General features: G+C 41.0%; 4 protein-coding genes and 1 non-coding gene across 5 annotated transcripts in view; 1 reads left to right on the top strand and 4 right to left on the bottom strand.

The window, feature by feature from the left end:
- rnf213a (ring finger protein 213a) overlaps nucleotides 1–855 on the bottom strand; it is a 31,629-nt gene extending 30,774 nt beyond the window's left edge. The window contains exon 1 of the mRNA XM_068749830.1: nucleotides 756–855. Within this exon, the coding sequence (XP_068605931.1) occupies nucleotides 756–855 (100 nt within the window). The remainder of the gene's footprint in view (nucleotides 1–755) is intronic.
- A 672-nt stretch (nucleotides 856–1,527) lies between these two features.
- Nucleotides 1,528–1,718, bottom strand: LOC137906188 (U2 spliceosomal RNA). Its single transcript, XR_011105878.1, has one exon. It is a non-coding gene; the product is annotated as a U2 spliceosomal RNA (small nuclear RNA).
- Nucleotides 1,719–4,428: 2,710 nt separating this feature from the next.
- LOC137906018 (neuropeptide B-like) lies at nucleotides 4,429–5,223 on the top strand. The gene is made up of 2 exons (XM_068750309.1): nucleotides 4,429–4,668; nucleotides 5,095–5,223. The coding sequence occupies exons 1-2, from the start codon at nucleotides 4,429–4,431 to the stop codon at nucleotides 5,221–5,223; spliced, it is 369 nt and encodes a 122-aa protein (XP_068606410.1).
- Nucleotides 5,224–5,769: 546 nt separating this feature from the next.
- LOC137906040 (guanine nucleotide-binding protein G(o) subunit alpha-like) lies at nucleotides 5,770–11,312 on the bottom strand. The gene is made up of 10 exons (XM_068750332.1): nucleotides 11,274–11,312; nucleotides 10,761–10,896; nucleotides 10,591–10,682; nucleotides 10,422–10,514; nucleotides 10,028–10,188; nucleotides 9,595–9,723; nucleotides 7,296–7,425; nucleotides 7,130–7,201; nucleotides 6,458–6,545; nucleotides 5,770–6,032 (listed from the first exon to the last, which is right to left on the bottom strand). The coding sequence occupies exons 1-10, from the start codon at nucleotides 11,310–11,312 to the stop codon at nucleotides 5,845–5,847; spliced, it is 1,128 nt and encodes a 375-aa protein (XP_068606433.1). The 3' UTR covers nucleotides 5,770–5,844.
- A 1,836-nt stretch (nucleotides 11,313–13,148) lies between these two features.
- LOC137905805 (ethanolamine-phosphate cytidylyltransferase-like) lies at nucleotides 13,149–22,229 on the bottom strand. Its single transcript, XM_068750067.1, has 13 exons — nucleotides 22,096–22,229; nucleotides 18,318–18,406; nucleotides 15,843–16,004; nucleotides 15,630–15,696; nucleotides 15,456–15,540; nucleotides 15,335–15,376; nucleotides 14,775–14,922; nucleotides 14,564–14,646; nucleotides 14,386–14,463; nucleotides 14,208–14,273; nucleotides 14,071–14,136; nucleotides 13,889–13,977; nucleotides 13,149–13,460 (listed from the first exon to the last, which is right to left on the bottom strand). The coding sequence occupies exons 1-13, from the start codon at nucleotides 22,227–22,229 to the stop codon at nucleotides 13,334–13,336; spliced, it is 1,236 nt and encodes a 411-aa protein (XP_068606168.1). The 3' UTR covers nucleotides 13,149–13,333.
- Nucleotides 22,230–25,460: the final 3,231 nt, after the last annotated feature.

Raw genomic sequence — 25,460 nt, 5'->3', positions numbered from 1 at the left:
GATACACATTTATGAAAATTTAATTCCATGTACAAAACCCCCCACTGTGACAATTAAGAACAAATAATAATTCAAACTAAATTGCCAAAGTATATAGTGAAAGCAATTTTCAAATTATTGAATCATAATATGGAGAGGCCAGCGATGTTGCCCCTGCAGATATCTCGGCCGGTTTTTTGTTCTTACATTTATCTGCTGACAACAGAACGTGTGACGTTTTATCACATGGCTTGAAGCTGTATTTCTGCCCTGCGCTCTTCATAGCTTTATACGTGTAAAGCGAGTACTCGTTTTATTCCCAGTGTCTAATGTCTAACAATAAATGAAGCAGAGATAATATGTGACGAGGTAAGCAAAAGAAGATAAGAACGCAGGACTATAATTTAGGATTTATTTGAATTTGAAGGGTTTTTGGAAAAAAATGATCATACTTTTCATTATTTTTAAGGAATTGTTCCTTTTCTTGACCCACTTTGGAGCTACTAAATAATCAGTAAAACAAATAAACAAAACGCAAACTGGGTAGTTCCACACACGGAAGTAACCCCACGCCAACATTTGCAATTGACGAGAAAGAATTTCTTGGCTCTCGCAGCTGCTTTTTCTTCTTTAGAACCAATTCCAACTCGTAAACCTGGAACATGACAGCTGATCAGTTTAAGTGACTCTGACACACAGCTAGCTGTGGACAACAGACATTTCTCACGTCGAATGAGTTGAAATATTCAAATAAATGTCTAAAATATTCCACCAACCTTGTGTGTTTGCAGGTTGGACAGACAGCTTCAGGCCACACTGACTGCAGAACTTGGCTGTCCTCTCCGAAACACGGTGGCTGCAACCTGGACACCTCATCATCAGACTTCCCTGCAAATGGACAAACGCGTTTAATTCAGTCGAGAAAAAAAATCTTCTTGTAACCGGATACTTTCAGTTTCAATTTTACAACCTGAGCCTTCGTGACCACGAAATATCAGCGGCTGCGCAAGAAAACGGAAGCCCGGAACAAACTGTTTCCTTGGGTTGGGAGTCATGCCGGCGCGACACAGCCAATGACGAAGAGGAGGAAAAAAAGAGGAGGGCTCACTCGGCGTTAGACCGAAAAAGGTTATTCATAAATATTTTTTATATATATATATAATTTACACATCGTGTAAACAATATAACAACAATATAACTCGTGTTCGTTGTGATCTAACGAGCAGAGTATAAAATAGAAAATAATTACACGAGTTTGCAGATTTACAGGACAGATTATGAGATAACGTTTTTCAAGACGAGAGTGATTCCTCTTTATAATGATCGGATCTTTGAGAGCACGGCTTAGCCAATCACATTTGCTTGTGAACGTGTTTTCCTGGTCTCTTCCCGTTTTCACTTCAGCCCAGAGCCTCAAGGCCACCGTTATCGACGCGGTACACATTAGACTTTTATAATGAACCGCAAAACGTCGCTATCAAGAAATCGAAAGTGAAGCTCATATAACTCAACTCGTCCTGCACGATATTTTATTTTTGTACATCTTTAGGGGGGTGCACCGTTCCTGGAGGTACTGCAATACCAGGTCGATGCGTGGAGTGGACGGAGCAAGCCCCTATTCCATCTCCCTGTTCCAAAAATCAATTTAATATATGGTCCCCGGGTAGGGGACGTATCAGATATTAAACTGATAAGAACAGATACTACACTTGATCTTAGCCAAAAGGCCGAGAAGCGATAACCTGAATAGGGTCCGAGGCAGGGGTGTCATCCGCCGCCCTGCACTTCTCACTGACGGTCTAAAGAACCGAGTCACAGCCCGGAGGCGATCTGGGTCACGTGAATAAATGTAAACACAAGACAGTAAAGAAAACGTCTCACAATCGCTGGGAAAATTAGTTATTTTAGATGAATTGGACGTAACAAAGCCGTCTGGTTGACACTTCCTGGTCACCTGATCGAAGCTAAACCAATGGCCTAGAAATCCTTATTTTTAGTGCTTTTAACGCATAAGAATGTTTTTATTATACAAAGTCTACTTTACATGACATAGTTCAGCAACAGTGGAAAACGATTTTTCAAATGTACATATCTGCATTGTCAGAACAGGAAGCAACAGTATTTAACAAACAGATTGCAGTTTGTGGTGTTTCTGCAGTATTTTATGTTCGCATTGCAGTGTTTACATGTAGCGTGACTCTTTATCATAATCCTTGCCTCCGTCTTTGCTATAAAAACCAAAGTGTACCCAGGTTTCCGATTTAGAAATGCGTTTTGAAGCATCTCGCAATTCCCTTTCCGCCATGTTGAATTCTGCTGTACTCTAAACTCCCGCGAGATTGTAATACGAAGAAGCCACCCAGGGACAAGTCTCACGAGATGTTATTCTTACTCAGGAGTGTTGCAAGGCTCTGCGGTGGTGCGCTGCCCTCTAGTGGGCGGGAGTTTAAGTGCAGCACATAAGTAAGACGCTGCATTGAATATTTCTTACTAACAATAGAGCTGCAGTACACACACATGCGCGACGCACACACAATAAACAGTATATGCGAAAAATATTCATCCCTACATGCAAATGCAGAATTGTTATAGATTTTAATGTAAATAATTGTGTAAATACTGGAAAGAGAATGCTGAGGAAATCCACCAGGAAGAGGAAACTCCCGTGGAGACTTGTAGAGAAGGATTCACCGGATTCACCATTTTTCATTTTTCCGCTGGATAACTCAGGTATAACCGATAATTGGAGTTTAAGATGAAATTTTTTTAACAATTGATGATAAATTGTGAGGATTCATTTACACAATCGATACAATGACTCACTTCTCTAAATCTGATTGCGCGTTTTTATCCAAATGTTGTGAAGAAAATATCACAAAATAAAAAATGGCAATCAACACCTCTCCGTCTTGCTCATTCAGACATGGCAACAAACAACAAACATGGAAAATATGTAGTTAGCGTATTTAACGTACCTTAAAACGTCTTCGTAACAAAATAAATCGTCAGGAGGATCGAGTGAGAAATAAACACCTCTATCGTCGCAGCGTCGCAACGCACTCAGGATCTGGGATAGTGTTACATGCAAATGAGTGCCCCTCCTCCAAAGGGACAATAGTTTAGTTCAAGTTTGTGAAAAAGACAAGGTCGAACTATCCATTTTACTTCGATTTTTGATCACTTTTCTGAGTTGTAATAACAGTCAATATAAGTTTCTTTATGGTGCCACACAAATAAAACACATCAACACTCCAACATTTAATAGACCTTTTCTTTCGAAAAAGTTTGACAATAATTTCATCTTATCGATGTAAATACTCCTTTCAATTAAATAATGTCAGACAAGAGTCAATATCTGTAAAATAAAAAATAAAATAAAAACACCTTCAAGACAATAAAACAATTAAAAAGGCTGAACATTCAGATTAAAATCTGTCATGAGTAACATGCATGTAAAAAGTTGATTGAAAAGATGATCACGATGCTTTGCCATCAAATTGTCAGCAGAGGGCAGAAATAAGCTTCTATATGACCACCTCCCTAATAGGGGACCCTGTACTACAAGAATAAAGACTTGTGAGAAAAACAGTGTTCACTTCTACACACACTTGTGTTTTTGCTTTGTAGTCATGAAAACAAAATGTCATGTAAAAATAATACATCTCTGATCAGACTATTTCAAGGTGAATGCTGGGTAATGTTCGACTGCCTGACATTCATGTTGGTTGTCGACAGACCTTTCTTAGAACACTACATTTAGAACAGAATAGCACAATCCACACTGGTGAAGTTTCTGAATGCTCAGTCAGCAGAATCATTACAACAGCATTAAAATCCGTAAAACATTCATTCCCTGGACAGTGTCTTTTTTCTAATTCAGGATATGCTTTAATGCCAAGATTTCACATTCGTCATTAGGGAGTGTTTGGGCATGCAGTCATACATTTTATTGGTAAGGTATGTTAACTTTTTTCCATACTTTGTCATAATTATAAATCTCATCTTTAAAGAACTGCTTGAAGAGGATTAAGATAAGACACCAAATCCCAACTCGCCTTTAATCCATTCAGCCATATAATTTGTATTTTCTGTATTTATAACAGCAAAACATTTAGATCACGTGGATCCAGATATATTTTACTGCATATGCGCATCAACCATCAATGTTTTTTTTTTATTATCCTCGTCTTGTGTAATTAATTTTTTTTTTTATCCCAAGCTTTACAAATATTTTAAAGTTCACTGATACTTCTATTTATTTAATTTTGTCACTAACCTGACTACACAACCATAATGTAAAAAAGCCATCAATTTACAGTCAATGTATCGAACCGAATATTCAAGAACTAGACCGGAGGCGTGGATTTCTCTCCTCGTCCACTGACGAAATAGCGAGGATGATGACGGGTCTCTATAAGTGAGGACGGAGACCCAGCCTCTGTGCTCGACATGGAGATGCTCTTTAAACTCGTGGTCGTCGCCCTGGTCACTTGCAGTCCGACGGCGGCGTGGTACAAGCAGATAGCCGGTCCGAACTACTACTCGGTGGGCAGGGCGTCCGGGCTGCTGTCCGGTATCCGGAGGTCGCCGTACGTCAGGGAGGCCGAACAGGACCCGTCAGAGAGCGAAGAGTCCGCGAACAACGTGATCTCAGAATCAACTCCGCAGAGTTTCATCTTTAAAACAATGGTCAGTGGTCATTTTTAGGTAATTGTGAGTTGGATGGGGCATTACGCACGGCGCACAAGCGTTTCATCCACGTTACGCGTAACCTGCTGGTTGTATATCATTCGAAGGGGTTTCATAAAAATGAGAGTGAACATGTCAAACAAAAAAAAAAGATAGGCTGGAGGCTTTTCATGTCCCAAACAAGAGTTAAATGTTTACTCTCTTTATTCGAGGCTAGCTGGTTAACGTTCAATATGTAATCCAGAATACTTATGAAGTAGAATACATAACCCTCGAATCCTTTTCTATTCCATTTCACGTCCTGACGCACCAGATTAACGATGCGCGATGGTCTTTACGGGTCTCATTAGCGCACTTCTCTGCAGAGATGGGTGTTTGAACATGTTCTGATGTAACCGCATCATTTGTCTCCTTCTCTCCACACAGCCTGTCTGTTTTAAAGACATCACACCGAACCTGCAGAGCTGCGAGCTCTTCCAGGAACTCAAGAGTTCATTCAAGTGTAAAGCAGAGGTCTTGCTCACTTTGGATCCGTCGCACTGTGCAGGAGACTGAGCGACTCAGCAGACAGCCAGGATGAAGGGGTCACTTTCAAAAACTGTATGAAGCAGAGTTTAACGAGGAGGAATATGATATTTCTCATTCATCTTTTCACCAGTTTCATTTTATGATCGCTTGTCCTTAAGATCGATGCTCGATTAATGTACAAGTCTGAGCTGAGCTTTCATCAATAAATGATTTATTGCAGCCCACCAAACTACTAAACGCAATGAAAATGTGTGAGGCACTCTTTTCTTAAATCTACACCTGAGATGAGGAAAGTTCTTGCTGTGTTTGTACAAATAATTCAGTTCTATAATTTTAATATTAATCAAAATAACCTACAAAGGGCAACGTTGGAGTCTAGATGTTTTCCCCTCAGCTGTTGGAATAAAGACAAAATATAATTAAATTTATAAGATGTTGACCTTTGCTGTAATCCAACATGAAAACTATTATACAAAGTAAAATAACTAGGCGTGCTAGTTAATATTTTATTAAAACATTGAAAATATTTAAAACAGAAAATTCCAACTTAAATAACCTTAAATCAATCCGGTCAGCTTCTCAAATAAGACGGTTAAAAGCAGTAATAAATATTCCAGTCCCGACGACTCCACACACTTCCGGAGTATTTCACAGGAGCTGGACTGCTGCTAGGTTCTTCTGAGTAATCCGATCTATGACCATATCGAGCACCACCTGTGTGTTAGCGGTGTCTGTGGCGGTGGTGAAGTGGTGATACACAAGCCTGTCAAGTCGGTTACATGCTGAAAACACGGCCGCAATGTGGCGGGCTGCAGCGTCCACGTCAGCATCAGCTCCTGCATGGAGATGAAGGAATTCCATTCTGATTCACTGATGAAAAATGCTTAGAACAAGACACAGGATTCCTTTGAGAATATGTACGTCTGTTCCTTGTCAGACTAGAACCACATACACGACAGAGTTCTCAGATGCTCTAAAACGAGTCTGAAATATGTACCGGTAAGCAGAATGAGACAAACACAAACAGACTGTGAAAACTGAGTCTCTAGAGTCTAGCCGGAAGGAATTCTGATTTCCCTGTGGGACTGCATGGAAAAAGCAATGTCTGGGGAATTTCAAAAACCTCCAAGCAGAGAGCCGTCTACTCTGGAGTTTCAAGAGCACTCACTTTCTCAAGAGCACTAACATTTAAGCAGATGCAATTATTAATCAAGATGAAATTACTCTGAAATCTACTGCAAATCATTGTTCACCAACGTGCCTTTATAGGTAGGAAGGTAAAATCTCAAGTGTCTTCCAGAGTGTAGGATCTTGTCCCGGAAAAGGTCGGTTTTGTTCATGAGCAGAATCTGTGGAAGACAGACGGCGAGTCAGAGTGTCGAGGTTGAGTCAGTAATGGAGCATCTAAAAACAGAAAGTCTGCTTATGGCTTCCTGGTGCAATTTGGGTTAGGGTTAGGGCTCTGCAGAAAATGAATATTTCTAAAAAGTACATGAAATACCTTGTGGTGCAGTCATGTAATGCTCCCATCAACCTTTATGAAACTGATTATGGCCTCCATTAGTGGGCTTACTCCTCAGGGTCTTGCCATCAATGCATTAACATCACTAATTTAAGTTCAGAAACTAGTCTGGCTTTAAGGAATCCAACTCTTCTGTCTATAAAATGAAATACAAAATAAATGAAAACTGAAAGATGAGACCCTGCTAGAAAGGTAATAATCTATAACTCAGACTGAGCCAATTACGTTTCTCGGATGTAATTATCATCATTTGTGTCCTGACTGATCATAAAAAGTGCTCCAGCCACTCTTACACAAGACAAAAGCAGACAGCCTGAATTTCAAGCAGGCAAGAAGGGTGCAGAGAAACAAGTCTCCAAAGCGCTACTAGTGGAAATGTCGTTTCTAAAAAAAAGGAGCGAATGAACTTACCAGCGTGGCTGCCATGAAGATTTTGTTGGTGCAGATGGATGTAAAAAGTTTAAGGCTTTCCTGCAGTCGATTCTGTAATTGAATATGAAACAAATGGCTTTTAGATGTACTTGTCAAAAATGTATTGAAATTCAGCCAAGAAACCAAATTAGACAGTTTCACATACCACTGAAGGCGCCTCCATCGGGACCACGTCATAGCTGCCGAGGGCCGCCACAAACAGCACAGCCTGAACGCAGTCGAAGCAGCCGAGCCACTTCCTCCTCTCACTCCGCTGGCCTCCGACGTCAAACAGCCTGTCAGCCAAGCAAAATCTGTTCAGACTTCAATTCATCAATCAGCTGCTTAAAACTGTTCAGAGAAGGAGCTTCTCCTTAAGTTTTGACACAGTAAATCAGGTAGAAAATTAACAAGACTAAAAAAATAACTAACCATAAAGTGTAACAAGGCCTTTTTGTTTAAGCATATAGACCAGACGTCTTGTTTGTAGACAACACAGCTTTATAATAAAAGAACACAATGAAACCCCTTTTTTATTGTCCAACACCAAGTTATACGGAGGGGTCTTTGCGACACAGGTAATGAGTTCCCATTTGGACCAGACCGTCTCTTGGTGTGCTTGATTGCGCTACTCAGAGGCAATGAAGCATTTATCCTCCTGTCATGTGTCAGTTTTAACAAGCTAGGGAACAATAAGCCGTAACTGTGGTGTTTGACACCGGTAGCTTCTGCGCTGCAGAGAACAAAATCATGACGGCAAGAAGGCTCCAGGGTTACTGGAGGAACAACACCACACCTATAAAAAGGATAAAACTCAAGTTTAAAGTAAGGATTCAGCAGAAGGGAGACAGGTCGCAGTTATACTAATCAGAATATTGCTATATAGGATTTAAAGAACATATAAAATCTTAAACCAATATGGGTTGCTTAAAAGGCACTTTGATTATTTACACAGACGTTAATGTTGCACATTTATAATGGAGAACAGCTCACAGAACAACAATTGACACCCAGTGATGTAGACTTGAGCCAAGGCGCCAAACAAAGTCAAAGGCTACATCACTGACAAAAATGCTTGCCAAAATGTACAACTGTTGCATCAATCATGTTTTAATTCAACAAATATTTTCAGATGACATTTCCATTAACCCTGCTGACATACTGACCAACCAACACGATGTCACGTGCCAGAAGTTTAAAAAATGGCTTTAAGAACCGTTCCTACAGTAAACTGCATTTTTCTGGCATACCATTTAAATATTACATAATTTGATAACTTTGTTTTGGACTGCATAATATCGACAACGCTGTAAAAATCTCCAGCGCTTTAAAATTTCATGAAGTGATACACAGTGGTGGGATTCTAACCTCAAAGTCACAGGAAATGCAATATTTATTAAGTTCTGGTCTGCATGAATTCTATTTATCGCGTCCCAGACCCCAAATGCCACCGTAGTACAGGGATGGGAAGCAGGGAGCATTAGGAATGTTTGCTTTCAGAGTACACAAGCAGAGTAAAGTGCAGCTTCAGTGTTTCATTTCAATACAGGGGGTCAGCCCATGTTAAATTACCCCAAGTACATTATGCTGCGTCATGATCCGAAAAATACTGGACGAGAAAAAGACCATTTCCTTTCGGTAGACATGTGAGAGTCGGCAGAAACGGTCGTACGCTCGATTTTCTCGCCCGCTTTCTGGTATATCATAAAAACACCTCGTAAACAAACCAACAAAAACCAGTCACGAGTCGCATAGGTCATAAGTCGACGACCCCCTGCACATCAATGTTAGTGTTATTATTCCTGGAATAATCAGGAGGAGTGGAGCCATCAATATTTCATGTTTGAGTGATGCTCAGGCTCAGCTCAGAACAAGAGGTCATCACTGATTGGACATTCTTCAAAAGAGTTGGTGAGGCCACGTCTCCAGAGACTCAACAAGCAGCTTTCAAAGGCAACAAGCATGTTAAAGCGTGTATAACTTCCATTCGCAGCAGTCTAAATTATATTATTGAATGCTTATTAATTCAATACCCTCCTATTTGCCAAATGTTTCAGTGGAGATCCAGTGGACACGTGATCAAGAACATCCAGGAGTCTGATGTGCGAGCGTACAATCAGACTGAAGCACGCCTGATGCATCAGGAGAGCGTTACCCAGGAAACACCAACTGATGCAAGGGTTTTTTTAAAAAGACATTTACTAGACGACACCCTTCCCACTTTAGCCACCCACAGTGGTACAATTATTTGAAACATATTTTGAGATACCAGATTTTACTGATGAGTTGCAAACTTAAACCAAAAAAAAAAATGAAATACTTCCATTTATGTGTAATAAATATTAAAATAATAATGAAGAAGATTCAATTAATTAAATGTGAAAAATGTACTTTTCCATGCTGTTCTAATTTTTTAATATGCACCTGTGTCCTATTACAATATCTGGAAAATGATCACATCTTACCGAAAGATCATCTCATTTACTTGAAACTGTGTTTCAACGATTCCACAGGTCCTCACTCTCACCCTCAGGACATCGGCCTCATTGGGACAGTATTTGGGAGCGATGATTCGGCTCATGTTCTCGAAAAAACTGCAGGAATAGAAAGAGAGAACTTATTAAAGTCAATCGTCTACTAACTTATACCTCAGAGATGAGGACTCACTCCATTTATTCAATGTTTATTCAACAACAAAAAACTTGGTTTTAAAAATGAAAGTACGTGGGTTTTTATTTTCTTCAAATGTCCACTACCATTAGGCTTTAGCTTTAGGCAGATGCCAACAGATTAGTCCCAATTAAGCCAACCATTTCCCAAAAAACACAGAAACAACCCATATGGATATCAATTTGAGTGCATCTTGGCGCAAAAATAATTTCATGTTGGTCTACTCACTAAAGCGCAGAGTCATTCAGGTCAAATTCAAAGCCTCTGGCGGCAGCTGTTCGCACCCCTTGGTCAGACCAGAGGGCGCAGAAGGCATGAGCCACGAAAGGAAGCAGCTCCTGATCATCTCCAATACACCGAGTACAGGACAGGATGGAGCGAGCGTGTATCTATAAATGAGAGAAACCAGCAGCAGAATTCTATACTTTTCCAATGGTTTGTAATGTGCAATAGACTGATGATCCATTTATTTCTTCAGACAGAACAATGCAGAGCAGTATGAAAGTACCAGCAACGCGCACTGCTGAAAATAAAAAATCGCTTATACATGTCTTCTAGGAGAATTTTCTACTGTAGTTGATGAATAGCAAATCAGTATTTTCCAGCTATCGCATCTCATCACCTTATTCTTCTTGTTGGCGAGGTTTATTCTTAGTATTCCCATTCCTCGGAGAACAAACTTCATGGAGGTCAGCAGGTTATCCAGTGCAGCCGGCTGTGGAAGGAATGACATCCAAATGGGCTCATAGCTGTAAAACAGAAACTCTCATTTCATTTACAGCATCTCATACCTTAAAACTGAGAAGTTCCTGTTTGGAGAAGCCGTGACTGTAGATCATCTTAATCTGTTTGATCAGCGTGGTCTTTCCACTCTCTGCAGCTCCTGACCACAATTCAAGAGAAATCGCCCCAGAATATACTTCAGATAACATAAACTGGACATTTCTGTAGTTTGACCCACCAAGCATCAGCATTTTCTTCACATTTCCCTCAGCCTTGGCATGTTCACAAAGCTCCTGCTCTATTTTAAAGCTCTGGAGTTTTGCTTTTTTACTCTCTTCAGTGACATCTCGGTGAAGACACATCCCCATGCAGACCTGAGGAGAAACGCAAGACAAATAAGCCAAGCAGCATTTGCAGGGCATTCTTCTTCCGCATTAACAGCTAGAACATTTCCCTAAAATATATACTAACTTATTGTAGGCCATAAAAAGTTGTTTTTTTAATTATATATCCTGACAATACGGTGGTGAGGTCTGTGACATGCCCCCCCCCCCCTGGTCTATAGGTTAATTGGCTTAATTTTATTTTTACAAAGTGGATTGAAAAGCAATTTGAGGAACAAGTCAATGGAATGTTTGGATTGACCCTGAACACCAACTATTCAAGACCAAAACGTTTCATACACATATGTTGTAATCGAAAACAGAACACCCCAGAAAAAAAAGGCGCTTGTGAGGGTCCCGGACTTTACCTGCAGCGGGGCTGGCAGCATTTTAAAACAACAATCCATCGCTCTTCCTTTGAACCTGCACGTCGGCGGAGTTTGGTCTAAAGAGCCAACAGCGTTAGAAAAAAACACCGAGGACGCGTTTAATTGTTTAATTCGGGACACGTGCGCCGCTTCCAATCAGTTTGTCAGAAGGACGCGCGCGGTGACGTCATGTAAATATATGCGCAAAAATTACCTTAGTATGCGTAAACCTTTATCCAGGAGGTGAATATTGCATACATTTACTGAACGTTGTGCTCTACAACGGCTAAAATGCGATACATGTGGTGAATGCTTATAATAAATTACATTTCGAGGCTAATTTTGAACTTTTTCTGCAATTTGCTTGTCCAGTTTATTTGACATCTATTATAACTTTCTGTAAGTAATTTGTGCACATAAAAATGCGTATAGCCCAGCCATATATTAATACAGTACTGATGTATTGTGGCTTTGGTACTTTTACGCATGACTTCTTGTTGTCAAAAATTCTGTATTTCATGACTTCACTAAATTTCCCTTAGAGCACCACATATGGCTGAAAAAGTAGGCTATTACTTGGTCTATGAATAATACCTTTTAATGATCTTAATTATTTTAATGTAATTTTCTTTGGGTGGGTTCTAATCGGTAGTTCAAAAAAGTACTGTACTCTTACTGTACTGGCCTGTCATTTAAAAGCCTGCATAACTCATTCACATGTTGCTAAATTCAATTAACGTTTTTGTGAAGGTAATGTCTGTGTCCAAAACATGAATAATTTGGTTCATGTGCCCCAATTCATAAAGGAATCAGTCCTCCAACACCCAGAATGTTTTGATTTTTCAATGAAAAGACAATGACAAATAGCATTTGAGATTAAAATGTTTTATTATCAGCATTAGAATACTGTAGTCCAATCAGTTGCTACAGTATTTGTCAAATGGGAGAGGTCAATATAGTATAGTATAATATATAGTATAGCCCAAATCAAGTAAATGCCATTTAGATGCTTTTTAAGTAATATGAAACCGACAGACATGAATCAATAGAGAGTGAGTAAAATATACATCTACAAAAAATATATATTTAATCCCATTTCATACAGAGGTTAAATTGTTAAGGGCTCAATGACAGCAAGTGGTCTGTTGCATGGTTAAGAGGTCCACTTGGTGCGCAAACCCTCAACAATTAGCATCAATTATATTTCTCCTTTTACACTAAGAAAACTTGACATTAAAAGCAGTCCTCTGTACTGTTCGCTATATTACAATAATTCTAACTACTGGTTCCCCCCCAAAAAAATGCAAAAAATGCACTGAACTGGTCATCTGTGTGCATTTAGTTAAAAACCTGCTCTACCAATGGAACAGAACAGTTCAGATGATTTCTGAGCAATCAGTGCAATCTGATAGCATCCCAGTCTGATATGTACATCTGTCCATCGGCACCTTCGCTCATCCAGAGAGCCCAAAGTAGATGAAGGTTGATTATATTCCAAAATTCCCAAGTGATTTTAACCCCAGAGACTGAAATCACTTCATAAAACATTCATACACTTTATACAAAGGTAATTCAGTTGTCAGGCTATGCCTACTGCAGGCAGAAAACAGAAAACACCTCACAGAAATAACAAATTTCAATGCCTGAACAAATGCTCAGATGGATGACGATCCTGATAATCTCCATTATAGCAGAATAATAACAGAGACAAAATATTGGACAAATAAGTTTTATATACACATATGTACAGTGTACATATACAGTACTATATATATAATATGCACACAAACACTTATTTGTCCATTATTTTTGATCATCATAACAAATCATTCACACACACACACACACACACAGTATACCTGATGATACCACAGCAGACTAAGCCATCCTGGCTGTAAACAGACAGTCAGAGAGATTGCTGTAATTAGACAGGCTTGTGTGTGGAGGTTATAATAACATGTATAAAAAGGTTGTTTTCCTTTTCTTTCTGTCTCTTTCTTTCTTTCTTTCTTTCTTTCTTTCTACGGTACATGAATTAAGATTAACTGAGCTTGTCAGGGTTAAGATGACACGTGGTTGATGGGGCTTGTTTTTGGGCCATTCTTTTCCTCCTCTCGTCGTTTCATGACCTGCATCACGGCAATCTCTTTGGCCTCTTTCTTCTGGTTCCTGGCTTCAAATAGCAACCTAATCTCAGACAAAGAAAAGTATCAAGTACCAAATAAATACAAATATAACATCCATCCATTTTCTTGTAGGCGAGGCGACCTGACTCGTTTTGTTGACAGTAATTTTAGCTGCCTTGTGGGGTCACGGGTGTTGCTGGAGCCTATCCCAGCTGACTATGGGCGGGAGGCGCGGTACACCCCGGACGTGTCGCCTGTGCATCATAGGCCTACACAAGACAACCAGTCAAACACACACTCACACCTCCGGACAATTTGGCGTGATCAATTCACCTCAAGTGCATATCTTCTGGAGGTGGGAGGAAACCGGAGAAAACCCACGCAGACACAGGAAGAACATACAAACTCCACAAAGAAAGGAATCAAACCTGGAACCTTGTTTGCTGTTTGGCGACAGCGCTAAAGTTAACACTTTGATGCCGTTTTTACCGGTTTTTGATTATCCTCTGCACAATGGCATCTGTGGTGAGGCTGTTCCCGCTGTCAATGGTTCGCAGGATTCCTTTCCTGCTCGGCTCCTGGACATGAACAAAACACGTCCAAATGAATAGGCCTCATCGATTCTCAGTGAAACAACCTTTGATGGATGTGGAGAATGTTAAAACTCTTACAGCATAAGGGTCCGAGCCATCTTTGTCAGGACATATTTCTGTCTTTCCATGACATACAAGATCCACCTGTGGATTCAAAATTGTGTTGCTCCGTTCATTTTTAACTGCAGGGACAATCGTAAGAGGCAACTACTTACCTTGAAGTGGTCAAGCAAATATTTTGTTACCACAAACGGTGCGCCAATCACTACTTCTGAAACATACTGTGGAAAAGGAAACATAGGAAATCATGAATCCCACAAACCGTGCTGCAAATGCATAAGTTTAACTGCCAAAATACTGCATTGATGAGGAAAGATCAAGGGAAGAACCCACTGGACAAGCCAGGACGCTGAGAGTCCTCTCGTGGACATTCATGATGGGGTAGTTTTTACCTTTGTATCGATTCACCTCCTGAAAAATATGACAAGAAGCAACAAATTCTGTTGTAAGAAATACAATGAACTCAAGGAGGCAGTGATTGTCTGTGCAAAATAGCACAAAGGAGACGCACCTGATCAAAGTGCAATCCCACTATAATGTATGGCTTGTCTGCTAGTTTGTGCACTGCTTCCAGGAAGTCCACATGGCCGATGTCTGATAGACAAGTAAAGAAGAGCAGACGATAGCACTCGTGACAGAGGCAGCAGCCGCTCAGTTTACTGAACTGCGTATACAATCTTAAAAAAGTGACTGCTATTGTTTTAATGGTTGTAAAAGGATACGGAAGAGGTCAAAAGATCCTGCCACGTAGATGATGGTGTCTCCCGGCTGAGGTTCCTGTCCTGAGGCAAACTGGATGATCTTCTGTGAAGTTTGAAGGAACTGAGACACCCCCGTCCAGGGACTGTGCCCTTTTTGGCCCTGTGAGCCGCATAATGGAGAAACAGGCACAATGAGTGGGAAGTGTCAGAGGAGTCAGATGAACTTCAGCGTAGCTGTCGGTGGCGGGACTACAACGCTGCATCATCACCATCTAGTGGCCCAAATAGTAACTCCATTTATGGTCAACCATGAACTTGGAAATGTCTCTTAACCTCTGCCCAATTAACATTTACACATTTTGCTGTCCCACTATTTTGAAATTCATTGCGTTGTAAGGAACAATCACTCTTCGTGAGCGAGCCCTGATTATAATGTCGATCACACAGTGAAGCCTTTTGGTCAATAATGGGACGACCTGCACTGGCCTGCATGGCAGCTGTGTGGCAGCATGCCGAGGGGTTCGTGTTGACGAGATGACAAATGAAGCTTTAAATCCTCTTGAAATATGTGCGGTGTCTACCTTTCCAAAGTTGTCTGTGTGGTGCTGATAGTCTGAACTGTCCTGGAAAGGGAAGAGAGGATCAAATCAGGGCTTGCGCTGTGTCGGGCAGGGCGTGCACAGAGGACGAGGCTGCGCTCACAATGTTGCTGTGGTGTGCTTTGGTCATCAACAGCATCCTGCCGACCAGGTCTGTGGTTGACACTCCCTGCGTTCTCAGGCACTCCCTGCAATTACCCAACGCATATGACAGCAACTCAAAAAATGGGGCACAGCCACCCACAACACTGTTAATGTCTACTGCACGGTTACTCACCTGTACCGGCCCGACCTCTTCACCTCCTCGTATGTGTCTTTCCCGTCGACTGTTAGCGTTATGTCATCTGAAACAGCGACACACGACACACAGCTGTCATCAGCTAATAACAAATCCAAATTCTATAATATATTTGCACATGATCAACACCACTTAAGACTCTACGCTACTAGTGTGTGCAAAAAAAATATATGAAGTAATGATTTACTGCACCTCCGTGCACGCAGAAGTCACAGTTGTACTTGTCGAGGGTCCCGAGGGTGGTGACATAAGGCGCTCCTTCCACAACTTCGTCCACCCATTTTATGGCCCGCACCATCTTGTATCTCTCCTCCTGAGTGAAGACCGGTGGGCCCTTGTGCTTTGCAATCTCACCTTGAAAGCAAGTCACATTCGCTCTAGCAGTACTGTCGGCACACTCGCACAACCGTCAACTGAGATCACAAAATGAAGACAGGAATCGCCCTGAGCGTGACACTCTTGACATGCAGCCAGCGACATTTAGATATTTTGGAGCCACGGTGCAGGAAGAGGAAGTTGATATTCTACAGCAGGGGTCTCAAACTAATTTTCTCCAAGGGCCACATTAGCATTATGTTTGTCCTCCAAAGGCCAAATGTAAACCGTGACACAGTAAAAAATGTCAAATGTCATTTCATGTAAAATAAATGTAACTACTGCTGTTAAATAACTATTTATTTATTTTATTTAACTCTTTAGCCTCCACAGTAATTACAATAAAATATTCAGTTTTGATATCACTTTTTTAAAGGTTGTAACTTAAAAATTGTTAGAGATAAAGCCATACTGTAAATGAGAAAAAAATCACAAGTATGAAGCAAAGTTTGTGATGGGAATAAACTAACACATCTAATAATGTGGAAAAGTTCCATTCAAATGCAATCACCACGCAGGAACAAAGATAATCGATACAAAATCAAAACAAAACCAAAAAGCCACCACCTTGTCTTGTCATGGACATGAGCAAACCAAAAAAAACAACCGTAGTGGGCAAGATAAAGAACATTCCCCGAGTCAATGCCGCGGAAAAGACGGCACTTTCAGGATCAGCACTGGACAGCTCCATATGTAGCCTATGGAGCTGTCCGGTGCTGATCCTGAGTGCCATATGTAGCCGGGGTCAACATGTCAGCACAAGCTGGAAAAAACAAAAGTTCAAATAACTTTCAATAGTCACCGCCAGCAGATTATTAATCTCCTGACTGCAGAGTGCTGCTATTGTTATTGCCATGTTGCTGAATTTTTCCGTTTGATCAGTTCACTACTTAAGTTACAAACATTGCATATTCAATTGTATAGTTGTAAAAATATATGGATAGATTATTGCTGTTATTATAACATAAATCCATTCAATTGATCAGGTTAAGAAAACCACACTACTCCATCGAGCAATAATCAAACTTATTCAAGTAAATAATATTAAATAATAAAGAAAGAAAAATATCATCCAACACAAGTTATGGCATTAACTTTGTTCAAAACTCTTTTGTCACAGTTGAGAGGGGCAGAACTGCAGAACAACCAACAAATGTGGGCTGTTAAGAACATGTGTGACAGATGCAGCATTTTACAAAAACAAATGACTTGGAGGGCCACATTTGGCCCCCGGGCCTTGAGTTTGACACATGTGTTCCACACTATTCCTGTTGACAATAAATGTCAGAATGCTACAAAAGTGTTTCAAGGGAAGGTAAGATGAGTCATGTCAGGATGATTATTTGCACGCTGGTTATTGCGTGGAACAACTAACACTGGGAAGCATCACAATCAAATAAAAACCCCTCCAGGCTGTATAAGGCAGAGCTGGTTCCTGGCTTGTTATGAACTGACAAGGCAAATTAACAGAGGTTGACACGGACCCAGGCCCCGCAGGCCCAGACGGAGCCATGCCTGGTAAAAGCAATAATTTCCAAGAACGCTTTGAAATGTGGACTCGTTGTACCAGATGGCAGTTTGCTACTTTGTGTCAGTCCATCCCCAGAGAGAGCTCTGGTCCAGAGAAGTCAGTGACATTTCTGCATGTTGCTGATATAAAGTTTATAGTTGTATATTCAGTGGCAAATTGTGTTGGGGTGTGTGTGTGTTGTGTGGTTTCAAAGGAAAGAATCGTAACCGTTTTTTAACGTGGTGCTATCCGGGATCAGGGATCATCCAGTGTTGATTTTCATCCTTGTTGCTTCCAATTCTATTCTATGATATAATGGTCTCTATACTGGGAAAGACACTGCTCCTCTACAACTGTTTTTAAAGAAATGTTCCTAAACTGTTTATTCCTGTTTAGAACTATCTGCACAGGCAGATTGAAGCACTTCCCCATATTTGCTTGTGGACGCCCGAGCGTCTCCAGGATGTCCCTTTAATGGTTACTCATATACTGTCACCTGTTGCCAATGAATGTCTTCGCCTGAACTATCCAACCAGGTGCTTTTGAATGTCATAAAATGTTCTTTTTATCTCATACAAACTTTTTTTTTTAGAAATGTTGCTGTAGCGAAATTCAGAATAAGCACATACTTTAAAGACGATGAGTTACAACTTTAGATATATTTCCTTTGTGCGGTTTCCAATATCGTTTGATGTATACAAATGATGCTGTTATTGCTATTTCACCTGTAAGGGAAGAACAGTAGATGTGGGAACCATGACAGTTCTGTTAACGGTCCTTACTGTCTGTGTGCACGCCCACAATGAGGTAATCGCCCAAAGCCTTGGCCTGTCTCAACTGGTTGGAGTGGCCATAGTGGACCATATCATAGCTGGGAAGACAAAATGAGAAGAACCACCAGAAATATTTAGACAACTTCTGTGAAGCACAAAAAATTCTATGAATTTTTTAAAACAACTTTTTTAAAGCTGATGGACAAGGATAAGGGATTGTGTGAATTGTGTAAAATTTGAAACTCAGACTTTTCTCAACTGTGTACATTAAATCCTTAAATGTCTCCTCTATTCATGAACGCGTCATCAAGATGCGTTCGCAACAACATGCAATTAACAAGAAAGTTAATTAAATAACTGTGAAATGAATCAAATACTCATGTTTTCTAAGTGAATGGGTTCAAACATGAAACGCAACGCAATCCATCAGCACCTCCTGTGTTCCTGATGTCATGGCCCACCTGTCTCACCCATTGTTTTATGAGATCTCCTCTAAGTCTCAACATTAAAAAAAAAAGTCGACATCACGGCGTGTTTCTTTCCGTTTTACTCAGCCCTGGCTATGTGGCCATCTGGAGATAATTAGATTAGCACAGAGATTGTAATAGGGTAATCTAGCATAGTAACAGAGGACAGATGGGCGTTGGCCTTCTATCACTATCACGGCAACCAGCCAATGGCATCAACCTCATCCTTTGCCTTTCTGTCCTACTTTGAAACATGATATCGATGCCTAATATTCACCAAAAGCGAGGAAGGCGTTCCGACAGACGGAAGCGACTGCAGGCCTCACTGACATTGAGTCTAATAGGAGTAGCTGCTCTTATTCATTTAGGGAAGTAGTGACTGTAAGCGTCAGCAATTCAGTGACCGCAATTAACCTGGAGAAATGACAAAAGATGGCTAACATTAACAATGGCTACCACACATTAAAACGGGCAAAACATCGCCCTCCTTGGAACGGTATTTTGCGCGTCAGCACTCTCATGAGTCGGGTGTAAGATGGTAGTTCTACTATGAATAGCAGTAATCAATAAGGAAGCTGCCAGAACCACAGCATGTACGCAGCCCCAGTAAGAGAATCCCATGTTGTTTTTCCACCAATGAAAGACGGCATCTGTTCCCAGGTGTAACATCATTATCCACAACCTGGACTAGAAAGCAGGCTCCACTGCGCTTGCAACTGTTACTAGGCCGTTGGGCTCCTTTTTATCATCCAGTCACAAACATTTTTGTCAACAAATCTTTGAATGTGACTGAATAGAGGGGGACCCCCACCCCAGAGGACCCAGAGTTACATCAGTCCAGGGGGGGCTGCATGCTTTGCTACGAGCTAGATGACTGAACACGTGTCACCGTATTCCTGTTGTATTTTTTAGCAGGAGCAGATCATGATAGCATCGTCACGGGTTGATGAAATATTAATTCTGTAGCCGGTTAGCGGACACCCAAACAGCACCGGGCTTCTCAAGCGCAAAACTCAACAGACATTTGTGCACACAGTGACAGAACGCAACTTATTCTGTGCAAAATACTACGACTGTACTTTCGGCTTCTCCCATCCGGGGTCGCCACAGCAAATCAACTTGCTCCTCTTCACCCTGTCTCTCCTCTGGACATGTCCAAACCATCAAAGTCTGTCCTCTCTGTCCTTGTCTCCAAAACGTCTAACCTTCACTGTCCCTCTTGTTGTCTCATTTCTAATCCGATCCAACCTGGTCACTCCCAAGGAGAACCTCAGCATCTTCATCTCCTCCACTTCGCTCCTGGCTTTTAGCTCTAGTTGAGAGTTTTCTGTGGTTTTTAACCCTGTTTTACTGTCTATTGTTGTGTTGCTTGTCTATTTTTACAGTGTAGAATTGTATGTACTGGTGTTTGTTTTTATTTTTGGGGTTGTACAGCACTTTGTTGAGTCTTCGCAACTTGCGAAATGTTCTTTATAAATAAAGTGGATTGGATATACTCTGTTTAAATCCTGCTCACCTTCAGTCTCTTCTTTTCTAGAGAAGACTACAGAACACAATGTCAAAAGTAGAAATCTTGATATTCTGGTGAGGCTTCCATTGAATTCTGTGCGATACTTTTTGACTAGGAATATGTTTTGTATTGAATACTTGTTTAATGCTCAGGATACCAATAGTCTGCATAGGAGCACGCCTCACTGAGGTTTCAAATAGCATACACATAGTCAAGCAGGGATACAGAGTGGAAGTGGACCTTGAACCCCCGCGTGGTGACGCGTCTCTGACGGCTGATCTTTGATACTTTCCAGGATGACCAATAAGAAATGTTTCACGAGTTAGAATGTAACTGTGTTCTTTCCTTAGGATTTTCATCTCGTGCTGCCGACATGGCTACATGTCAACAAGGGGGCAGTCATGTGACGGGAACCGGATGAACAAGCATCCAGTAGTCATGGCAAAGAGTCTGCTGGAAAGGTTACTGCAGGTAATTAGCTCTGCATTAACTCTGTCGACATTGGTTCCCTTTGCTCACCCCACCACTAAATATTCCGGCATCCCAAATATCCTGCCACATTCCATCAAAACACAGAGACAGACCCACTATCAGAGCGCCAAAAATATTCCTGGCTTTTCAGCACAGAACTTTAAAACATTTGTGCTGCAGCTATAGCATGGAGTTTGAACGCGGTGATCCGGCTTTGCCCTTCCTCCCCCTCCTCAAATAAGCATGTATGCATGTGTGGTGTGTGCATGTGCTTCTTATTGCCATTATTCTTAGAAATAGTACAATGTAAAGTACATCAGATGTACTTTGAAAGTGTAAGTAGTATTATTATTTCATAAAAGTGTAATATAATATATATTTCGTGGAATGATTCTTTGAAAAGCATATATACTTAATAAGTACTGCTGAATTCAGCCATAATTTTGGCTCATTTTAAATTTGAATCATCTTTGTCAACAACTGAAAAAAACGTTTTGCTCATGGCATGAAAGGAAAATTTAAATTTGATATGTTAAGCTATGTAAAGCTAAGAGGGAATGATACGTACTTGGATAACCTTTGCTTAACTTTGATCAGATCAGATAAGAGGAAAGGTAAAAAGACGAGAAGACGCCCTGCGGTGAACTGGCGGCCTGTCCAGGGTGTACCCCGCCTCCTGCCCTTAGACTGCTGGGATAGGTTTCAGTAGATCCCATCACCCGGATGTTGGAGCAAGAAAATTAATGAATGAATGAATGAATTATTGAATAAATGAATGAAAAGATGGTAAAATAAACTAAGCTCAGTACACATCCCTCCATTTTTTTTTATAAGCTCTTACTCCTTGCAGAGGCCTAACCCCATGTTGACATTTGGCAAGGGGCAGGGTGAGGCCTGGGGGGCCATCGGCTCATCACAGGGCTCACACAACAAGCACTCACACCTGTGGGGATGTTGAGTCACCAACCCAAGCTTACTGTTGTGATGCAACTGCAAACCACTGGCTGGCGTGCATCACTTAACACTGTTGTCTTATTAAAAAATAAAATAACATATATATATATATATATATATACAGTATATACTGTGTCACATCAGGTAAAGGTTATGGAATCAGACAAATCCCCAAGTAACGTTGGTTAAAACTCTAAAGGTGTAACGGAGACGAAAACATGTTCAATTAAAAGTTTAGTTGTGAATTAAGACAGCAGGTCTGCAGCCTGCAGCGGGCCCGTCCTCTGATACCGGAGGTGACATTCATTCATGCTATAGGTGTGATCGATCACCCACAACGTAGTGGGATCTGCATCGGCGCGGTGAATCAATGAGGAGGACTCACCAGCCGTCGCACCACACTCGGACTCCTCCTCGCCGTCTCTTCTCGGGGCTGCGGGCAGCAGGGTCGGGGGTCGTCCCTGCCTCTTCCCCGGCAGCCGGGCTCACCTGGGGATGGGGATGTCCGTTCTTCATCATTTTGAACGCCGGTGAGGTGACCTGTCAAGGAAACAGAGAGTCTTCCTCCGAATGAGACAGATATCGGGGGCGTCCCGGTTTCGTGTTGACGCTTCCAGCCGCAGGACAGCCGCCGGTTTCTATGTTGTCCTGGCGCGGTGCGCCAACGCCTCCTCTCTGCCGGGCAGGCGACGCACGACGCACGACGCACGAAGACCTTTGCGTCAATTCATCCACAGAAATCAAGTACGCGACAAAGAAAGCGAGCGCGATATAAATAAAGCCAGACTATCGCTATTTGTGGTCAAGGATTTTATTTTTGATAAAGTCAAACCGGACGCTGTTTATTTCCTGCGGTCAGCTTGACGCACTGCTGGATCATCCGATGAAGGGCCGGCGCTCAGCCGACATGTAGTTACATAATAGCGGCTTTGATCCACTGGCACGTGATCTTATCTTAAATAATGAAACGAATCAAATGGTGAAATTCCTGTTTACATATTATCGTCATCTTTTATGGAAGTTATCCCTTTCAAATAACTGCCGTGATTAAAATAACATAAAGAAGTGTTGTTGTTTTTTACAGAATATTTGATAAATAATGTTGTGTTTATGTAATGATGAAAAAAATGAATCAAAATTAAAAAAAAAGGCCGAGGTTAAATATCTAAAGAATGTAAAACACTTACAGAAGCGCTGGCCAAAACTGTGTTTAAAAACATATGTTTAGGTCTACTTGTTAAATAGTTTATTCAACCATTAAACTTACCCCTGAGAAGATGAATTAAAACTTCACTCAACTTGCTAATAAAAATCCGAACTCTGCATTAGATTGTACTCTTGGGATGAAAGGATACCAATGTAAGTTTACTACCAAAGTAAAACGTTGAGGTATTTGACTTCAGTATTCCAGGTTGATGACACTTTATACTCGTAAAACACAGAACTACTCATATAACTGGTTGACCTTTAACATAAAATATTTATCAAGCTTTAATAAATGATCATGGAATACTATAAGATGCCCATCAATAAAGTGATTCTATTAACTCTATACCGGTGGAAACATTATAGTGATGAAGTAATCAGTAACTGGAAAAATTAGACCTTTTTCTTTTGAAAAAAAACTGTATATGTAGACATTTTTTGTCTCTGTCGGAAAGATTTTGAGTGCACTTGTGACTTTTGACGCTTAAGTAATTACATTAGGAATGTTTTGTTCCACCGCTGGGTAAGTGGAATAAATGCCCTGGCCTTTACGCACAAGGACCAGCAGAGGGACACCTCCTCAAAATGTTAAGCTGGAGCAAGGTAAGACTCATGAGCAGAAATATTTCATGTGTTGATATCTGCAGCCTTGTCTCTACTATTCCATTAAGCAGAAATGCACATTGGCTTCTCCTTATTCCCACAATAGCACTGCTCCCTGGAAAAAAAATATATAGAATTTGAATGAGGATGAGGGTTTATGTCCGGCTGCAACATCACTTAAGTCATTCAAATAAGCGCCGATGTGAATGCCTAGTCTCATCTGGCGCAGTGTGTCTTCTAAACAAGCACAGTGTCCTCTGCTGTGACATTTGAGGGTGGCGCTCCATGCCAAGCTTTTTGCATCGCAAGACGTGCTGAATGAACAGCCTCGCTGATGAGGACGTGGAGACATTAATTGCACAGCGGGGGGGCTGTGGTCAAAGAAATGGGGCAGAGGCACCTGCTGCAGAAAAACGGGTGAAGATGACGAATGCTGTCCTAGATTGCCCACCAGCCCATCCACCTTGTCTGGGGCAAGGCAGCCGAGGAGGGAGAGGAGCCTGTTCTAAGGCACAGGTCACACAGACCTGTGCCCCCCCCTCTTCATTTAAGAGAACAAAAACCACACTGCAACAGTCTGGAGGCATGCGGGGGGGTAAGATGCAGCCCATCTTTAGCCCTCTGTGTGTTCTCTCGGGGGGGGGGGGGGGGGGGTTGGAATATGCTAGGGTTGAAAATGCTGCTGCGGGCGGCGATGCTTGATGAGGTGCGCTGAGACAGAGGAGGGGGTTAGAAGCCCCACGGGGAGCACAGATGACTAACTCACCGCTCCTCCTAATCTAGGACAAGCACACCTAGACATCCTTCATGACTCTAATGTTTTACTTGTGTCAGGCCAAAAATATGTCCACCGAGGTTCACCAAAGTGGGTCATCCAACAGCTTTTTTTGGATCATAGAAAAGGAAATCATGCCATCTAAATGATCACAGTCTTCTCAAACCCACTCTGGATGTCAAAAAAGCTGTCCCCACCCATTTTATTTTATTTTTTTTACCAAGTACCAAAGTAGGTCAATGACACCAGAGAATATGACCAATCCCCATTTTTCTTAGCAGTGTTTAAAAAGTCACCAAAGATAGAACAGCAGCACTTAAAAATCCTTTTCCAAAAGATTTTTATTGGTCTTATAGAAAATAAAGTAAGCTGTATCAACAAACATACAATATATACATCAATAACTTAGACACCTCAGAGAATCACATTTAAATCCACAGTTGTTACTGTATATATGAATACATAGTACCGGTACTTATCTACAGATTGCAAAAAGTACAATAATTTAATTTATAAATAGTTACAATTAACTATTGTCTGTTTTCATACAAAGTACTGCAGTATTTTAGAACAACCCATACAGGAAAAATAACAAAAACAGATTATCCACTTCGTATTACTTGCTTTAAGTCTGATTTTTATACCTTTGAAACACACAACTTTGAAAAAAAAAAAAAAAAAACCTGCACAGTCAACTGTTCACAAAGCATAAGACCATGAAGAAAGCCATTAAATTCAACCATCACAGAAGTGCTGTGATTGATCCTCTCCAACATGTTGCTCATAAAAACAACAACAACAACAAACAAACAAGAAATAAATAAAGCCATACAGAATCAAAAATCTGCAGAACAAATTACAGTGTTAAGATCAATTTCAAATACAGCCGACACAGAAACGTGGATGGTGCTACAGCAAACAATGAGAATTAATGCCAGGTGTAGCAGCAGAGGAACCTCGAACGTACAAAACACACACACACCAAAGAAAAACAATAAAATATTGCAAATGGCCCTTGTGACAGAATCTATTGTCGGATCCATTTCACTCAGTGCACAAAGTTTCATGGAACAGCTAAAGGTTTCAGTCAGAGGTCTAACTCCAATGTCTAGATCTGGTCGTTCAGTGACTTTAGGACCAGAGTAAGACGTGAGTCGGGCTCGACT

This window comes from Brachionichthys hirsutus, chromosome 16 (genome assembly GCF_040956055.1).
Source record: "Brachionichthys hirsutus isolate HB-005 chromosome 16, CSIRO-AGI_Bhir_v1, whole genome shotgun sequence".
NCBI classification, from domain to species: Eukaryota; Metazoa; Chordata; class Actinopteri; order Lophiiformes; family Brachionichthyidae; genus Brachionichthys; species Brachionichthys hirsutus.
Note: the sequence above shows the minus strand (reverse complement) of the source record. Positions and strands in the feature narration are given on the sequence as shown.